This window comes from Palaemon carinicauda, chromosome 45 (genome assembly GCF_036898095.1).
Source record: "Palaemon carinicauda isolate YSFRI2023 chromosome 45, ASM3689809v2, whole genome shotgun sequence".
Lineage (NCBI taxonomy): Eukaryota > Metazoa > Arthropoda > Malacostraca > Decapoda > Palaemonidae > Palaemon > Palaemon carinicauda.
Genome location: NC_090769.1, coordinates 23,163,853 through 23,170,559, shown reverse-complemented (window position 1 = coordinate 23,170,559; position 6,707 = coordinate 23,163,853). Strand labels below are relative to the sequence as shown.

At 38.6% G+C, this 6,707-nt stretch overlaps 1 protein-coding gene across 1 annotated transcript; it reads left to right on the top strand.

The window, feature by feature from the left end:
- The first annotated feature begins 3,646 nt into the window (after positions 1-3,646).
- LOC137634849 (high mobility group nucleosome-binding domain-containing protein 5-like) lies at positions 3,647-3,985 on the top strand. The gene has a single exon (XM_068367402.1). It carries the CDS (start codon positions 3,647-3,649, stop codon positions 3,983-3,985), a length of 339 nt encoding a protein of 112 aa, XP_068223503.1.
- Positions 3,986-6,707: the final 2,722 nt, after the last annotated feature.

Below are 6,707 nucleotides of genomic sequence, written 5' to 3'. Positions count from 1 at the left end.
ACATATAAAATTTCCGGTCACCTACAGCTCTCTCCGTTCCTCAAGTAGTGGGAGATGGAGTAGTTATACCCTGGTGAGAGGGAAGTGCGCGTGTGTGCATATCTATCTAAACTTCATCCGTAATTTTTGACAGGTCACGCACACTAAAAAAACCACAACAACAATAATAACAACAACAACAATAATAATAATAATAATAATTAATTTCACTGACTGGAAACAAATAAAAATAACTTAAATTTTGTTGCAAAGGAACAAACACAGTGAATAGTAATAATAAGTAAAATCAAGATTAATTTTAAATACATACGCAGTACAGCAAAAAAAAAAAATATATTTTTTAAATACATACGCATTAAACTATAGACTTTCACGTAAAAAAAGTATTTTTTAAATACATACGCATTAAATATATTGTTTTCGCGTAAACAATAGAAACAAATAAAATCTGTATTTTTTTTAGATACATACGCATTCAATAAATTGTTTTCGCGTCAACAATAGAAACAAATAAAATCTGTATTTTTTTTAAATACATACGCATTCAATAAATTGTTTTTCGCGTAAACAATAGAAACAAATAAAATCTGTATTTTTTTTTTAGATACATACGCATTCAATAAATTGTTTTCGCGTAAACAATAGAAACAAATAAAATCTGTATTTTTTTTTAGATACATACGCATTCAATAAATTGTTTTCGCGTAAACAAAAGAAACAAATAAAATTTGTATTTTTTTTATACATACGCATTCAATAAATTGTTTTCGCGTCAACAATAGAAACAAATAAAATCTGTATTTTTTTTAAATACATATGCATTCAATAAATTGTTTTTCGTGTTAACAATAGAAACAAATAAAATCTGTATTTTTTTTTTAGATACATACGCATTCAATAAATTGTTTTTTCGTGTTAACAATAGAAACAAATAAAATCTGTATTTTTTTTTAGATACATACGCATTCAATAAATTGTTTTCGCGTAAACAATAGAAACAAATAAAATCTATATTTTTTCAAATACATACGCATTCAATATTGTTTTTCGCGTAAACAATAGAAACAAAATAAATCTGTATTTTTTTAAATACATACGCATTCAATAAATTGTTTTTCGCGTAAACAATAGAAACAAATAAAATCTATTTTTTTAAATACATACGCATTCAATAAATTGTTTTCGCGTAAACAATAGAAACAAAAAAAAAATCTGTATTTTTTTAGATACATACGCAGTAGAGCCCAATAAATATTTTTTTATACATACGCATTCAACTATACGCTTTTCACGTAAAAAAGTATTTTTTTTAAATACATACGCATTAAATAAATTGTTTTCGCGTAGAGAATAAACAAATAAAATCTGTATTTTTTTAGATCCATACGCAGAAGGCTACATACTTAAGCCTCTTTCTTTTACCAAAAAAAAAACTTTTAAATACATACGCATTAAACTATAGGCTTTCACGTAAAAAAGTATTTTTTTTAAATACATACGCATTCAATAAATTGTTTTCGCGTCAACAATAGAAACAAATAAAATCTGTATTTTTTTTAGATACATACGCAGTAGGCTACATACTTAAGCCTCTTTCTTTTACCAAAAAAAAAAACTTTTAAATACATACGCATTAAACTATAGGCTTTCACGTAAAAAAAGTATTTTTTAGATACATACGCATTAAATAAATTATTTTCGCGTAGAGAATAAACAAATAAAATCTGTATTTTTTTTAGATACATACGCATTAGGCTACATACTTACGCCTCCTGTTTTTACCAGACGCCCATCTGGCAACAATTACCCCGCCGACAACGATTACGCAAAATGCGACAGGTGGCCGAGATGTACTCATCAGTACTTGGGAGGGAGGTGAGTGATGAGTGAATTAAGTGGAGAAGAGGAAACGGGGGAGGGAGAGGGGTGGGGGAGAAGGAGTGGGAGGGGGGAGATGGGGGACAGAGAGGAAAAGGAGTGGGAGGGGGAGATGGGGGACAGAGAGGAGAAGGAGTGGGAGGGGGAGAGGGAGGGGAGGGGGAGAAGGGGGTGGGAGGGGGAGATGGGGGACAGAGAGGAGAAGGAGTGGGAGGGGGAGATGGGGGACAGAGAGGAGAAGGAGTGGGAGGGGGAGATGGGGGAGAGAGAGGAGAAGGAGTGGGAGGGGGGAGATGGGGGACAGAGAGGAGATGGGGGAAGAGAAGATGGAGAAGAGAGAAAGAGATGGGGGAAGAGAAAGAGATGGGGGAAGAGAAAGAGATGGGGAGAGAGGAGATAGGGAAGAGAAGGAAATTGGGGAAGAGAAGGATATGAGGAGAGAGGAGATAGGGAAGAGAAGGATATGAGGAGAGAGGAGATAGGGAAGAGAAGGATATGAGGAGAGAGGAGATAGGGAAGAGAAGGATATGAGGAGAGAGGAGATAGGGAAGAGAAGGATATGAGGAGAGAGGAGATAGGGAAGAGAAGGATATGAGGAGAGAGGAGATAGGGAAGAGAAGGATATGAGGAGAGAGGAGATAGGGAAGAGAAGGATATGAGGAGAGAGGAGATAGGGAAGAGAAGGATATGAGGAGAGAGGAGATAGGAAGAGAAGGATATGAGGAGAGAGGAGATAGGGAAGAGAAGGATATGAGGAGAGAGGAGATAGGGAAGAGAAGGATATGAGGAGAGAGGAGATAGGGAAGAGAAGGATATGAGGAGAGAGGAGATAGGGAAGAGAAGGATATGGGGAGAGAGGAGATAGGGAACAGAATGAGATGGGGGATGAGAAGGAGATGGGAAAGAGAAGGAGATTGGGAAGAGAAGGAGATTGGGGAAGAGAAGGATATGGGGAGAGAGAAGGAGATTGGGGAAGAGAAGGATATGGGAAGAGAAGGATATGGGGAGAGAGGAGATAGGGAACAGAATGAGATGGGGGATGAGAAGGAGATGGGAAAGAGAAGGAGATTGGGAAGAGAAGGAGATTGGGGAAGAGAAGGATAATGGGGAGAGAGAGAAGGAGATTGGGGAAGAGAAGGATATGGGAAGAGAAGGATATGGGGAAAGAGGAGATAGGGAAGAGAATGAGATAGGGAAAGAGAATGAGATGGGGAAGAGAAGGAGATGGGGGAAGAGAAGGATATGGGAAGAGAAGGATATGGGGAAAGAGGAGATAGGGAAGAGAATGAGATAGGGAAGAGAATGAGATGGGGAAGAGAAGGAGATGGGGGAAGAGAAGGATATGGGAAGAGAAGGATATGGGGAAAGAGGAGATAGGGAAGAGAATGAGATAGGGAAGAGAATGAGATGGGGAAGAGAAGGAGATTGGGGAAGAGAAGGATATGGGAAGAGAAGGATATGGGGAAAGAGGAGATAGGGAAGAGAATGAGATAGGGAAGAGAATGAGATAGGGAAGAGAATGAGATAGGGAAGAGAATGAGATAGGGAAGAGAATGAGATAGGGAAGAGAATGAGATGGGGAAGAGAATGAGATAGGGAAGAGAATGAGATGGGGGAAGAGAGGAGATGGGGGGAAAGAGAAGGAGATGGGGGAAGAAGAGAAGGGAAGATGGGGGAAGAGAAGGAGATGGGAAAGGGAGATGGGGTAGAGAGAGGAGATGGAGAAGAGCGAAGATGGGGGACAGAGAGATGATGGAGAAGAGAGAAGATGGGAGACAGAGAGGAGATGGAGAAGAGAGAGGATGGGAGACAGAGAAGGGATGGACAAGAGAGAAGATGGGAGACAGAGAAGGTATTGGAGAAGAGAGAAGATGGAGACAGAGAGGAGATGGAGATGAGAGAAGATGGGGGACAGAGAGGAGATGAGAGAAGAGAGAAGATGGGGGACAGCGAGGAGATGGAAAAGAGAGAAGATGGGAGACAGAGAGATGATGGAGAGGAGAGAAGATGGGAGCCAGAGAAGGGATGGAGAAGAGAGGAGATGGAGAAAGAGAGGAGATGGAGAAGAGAGAAGATGGAGAAAGAGAGAAGATGGAGAAGTGAATAGGGGATGGGGGAGAGTAGGAGGAAAATGTACGTTTTATATAAATAAAATTATGGTTAAAACACACTTTACATTACTCTTACTAATTAACTTTCCAAACTCTTCCCTAATATGGTTAACTAGCTAACTACCCTCATTCTTCTTTCACCCACATTTCCTAGCCCTCATTCTTCTTTCACCCACATTTCCTAGCCCTCATTCTTCTTTCACCCACATTTCCTAGCCCTCATTCTTCTTTCACCCACATTTCCTAGCCCTCATTCTTCTTTCACCCACATTTCCTAGCCCTCATTCTTCTTTCACCCACATTTCCTAGCCCTCATTCTTCTTTCACCCACATTTCCTAGCCCTCATTCTTCTTTCACCCACATTTCCTAGCCCTCATTCTTCTTTCACCCACATTTCCTAGCCCTCATTCTTCTTTCACCCACATTTCCTAGCCCTCATTCTTCTTTCACCCACATTTCCTAGCCCTCATTCTTCTTTCACCCACATCTCCTAGCCCTCATTCTTCTTTCACCCACATTTCCTAGCCCTCATTCTTCTTTCACCCACATTTCCTAGCCCTCATTCTTCTTTCACCCACATTTCCTACCATCATAAAATATGACATAATAACATCATCATAAAAAATATGAAATAAATATTAAATTAACATGCAATGATGATTTCACCTTTATATAACAGTTCGAAGGGCATCTGCTTAACGCGAATGTATAACAGGACTGCCTGGTCGATACAGAACAACCCCCCCCCCTCCACAACAATAATTATCGAAATATAAACATCTGCGAAAACATGGATGGCTTAGAGAGAGAGAGAGAGAGAGAGAGAGAGAGAGAGAGAGAGAGACGAAGCTGTTGATTATTGTATACTACATGATTCAACAGCTGTTTTAAAAGTCACTCATGAGTGGCAGAAGCAAGGGACAATGACAATGCCATGGCAGGACAATTCGCTACGGACTGAATATATATATATATATATATATATATGTATATATATATATATATATATATATGTATATATATATATATATATAATTATATATATACTGTATATATATACATATATATATTTATATATATATATATATATATATAATTATATATATACTGTATATATATACATATATATATACATATACATGTGTATATATATATATATATATATATACATATACATATATACATGTGTATATATATATACATATGTGATCTGCACCCAAGACCCCTTCCCCACCCCAGGGAGGCCTACCCAAGTCAGGACCAGGAAGGACCAGGTATTGGCTACTGATGACTCAGCAGGTAGACCTATAAGCTCCACTAAACCTTACCATCGTTAGCTCACAAGGATGGTCAGATTGCAGACACTACAAAAAACTATCGAGCTTGAGCGGGTCTCGAACCCCAGTCAGGGAAGTTTCCAATTGGCCACCACAACTGTATTTATTAACAAAAAAAAATCATAAAGCAAAAGAAGAAGATAAAGACGTAGGAAGTATCAGAGAGTTTACGACATTCTTAAAGGGTGGAATACAAGGTTATTTTTGCTTTTATAACCTTTTATAACCTTTTTTTTAAACTTTTATAACCACAATTCCACGAAGAACACCTCACATTACAACCTACGAAATCAGAACGGTGAAGATTACAAGTGTTTTACAACGTCTTTTAATATCTCCAGTACGCCCCCGACCCTGTTCTCTTAATCGGGGTTTAAATGGTCGAACGGTTAGTCGAACCCGGTTGTCGAACCTGCTTGTCAAACGGTTTGAAGAAGTGGAGTCAGCCACCAATGCACAAGGTTTGTGGGCAATGAAGCCCGGCTCAGAAAAGTCAAGCAAGAACAGACTTTATTTGAACTGTTCGACAACCAAATATCCCATTCACACGTTCGAACATCACTTCAAACGTTTGTCGAACTGCGTTCGACGAACCATTCGACACTGTAAACCCCGATTTTAGTCAGTAGACTACATCTCGAGTAATGGTATTCGACACCTGTACCACATCCCTTTTATGGACCTACCGACGACTTCCTAAGGCATTCGAATTCCTTCAAAAACTGGGCGAGAAAAACAAACTAACAGAGACAAATATGCATAAGTTTACGGCCAGAGAACCGTTGTGGACAGGTTTTACGTCCACTGAGACGGACTTTTCATATTCTAAAAAATGGGAGAGACGGAAATTCTTCTGATATATTATCCCAAACGATAACGAATAGATATTTCGGTTCATACATTTTTTTCCGAGAGGGTAGGTATGTATACATATTCATATACATGCAGCATGGTAGGTATGTATACATATTCATATACATGCAGCAGTTGACTCGCGATTGGTATGTCCGGGTATCTCTCCTTGTATGCTGGGTCTGCTTGAGGATAAGAAAAAAGATGAAGGACTGAGTGAGAAAATTAGTCTGCATTCTTTTGACACCGAGATTTCTACTAGGGGAAATAGCTAAAGCATGCATACATTCCATGATTGTATAAATGTGTATGAGAGAGAGAGAGAGAGAGAGAGAGAGAGAGAGAGAGAGAGAGAGTTCTTTTGACACCAAGCCTTCTACTAGGGAAATAGCTAAAGCATGCATACATTCCATGATTGTATAAATGTGTATGTGTGTGTGTGAGAGAGAGAGAGAGAGAGAGAGGCTATATATAACATAAGACTTAATTCAATAAAAATAAAATATCTCTCTCTCTCTCTCTCTCTCT

Excerpts from the sequence above, each read along its gene's own strand:
- LOC137634849 (XM_068367402.1), top strand. The coding sequence starts at position 3,647 with ATGGGAGACAGAGAGGAGATGGAGAAGAGAGAGGATGGGAGACAGAGA.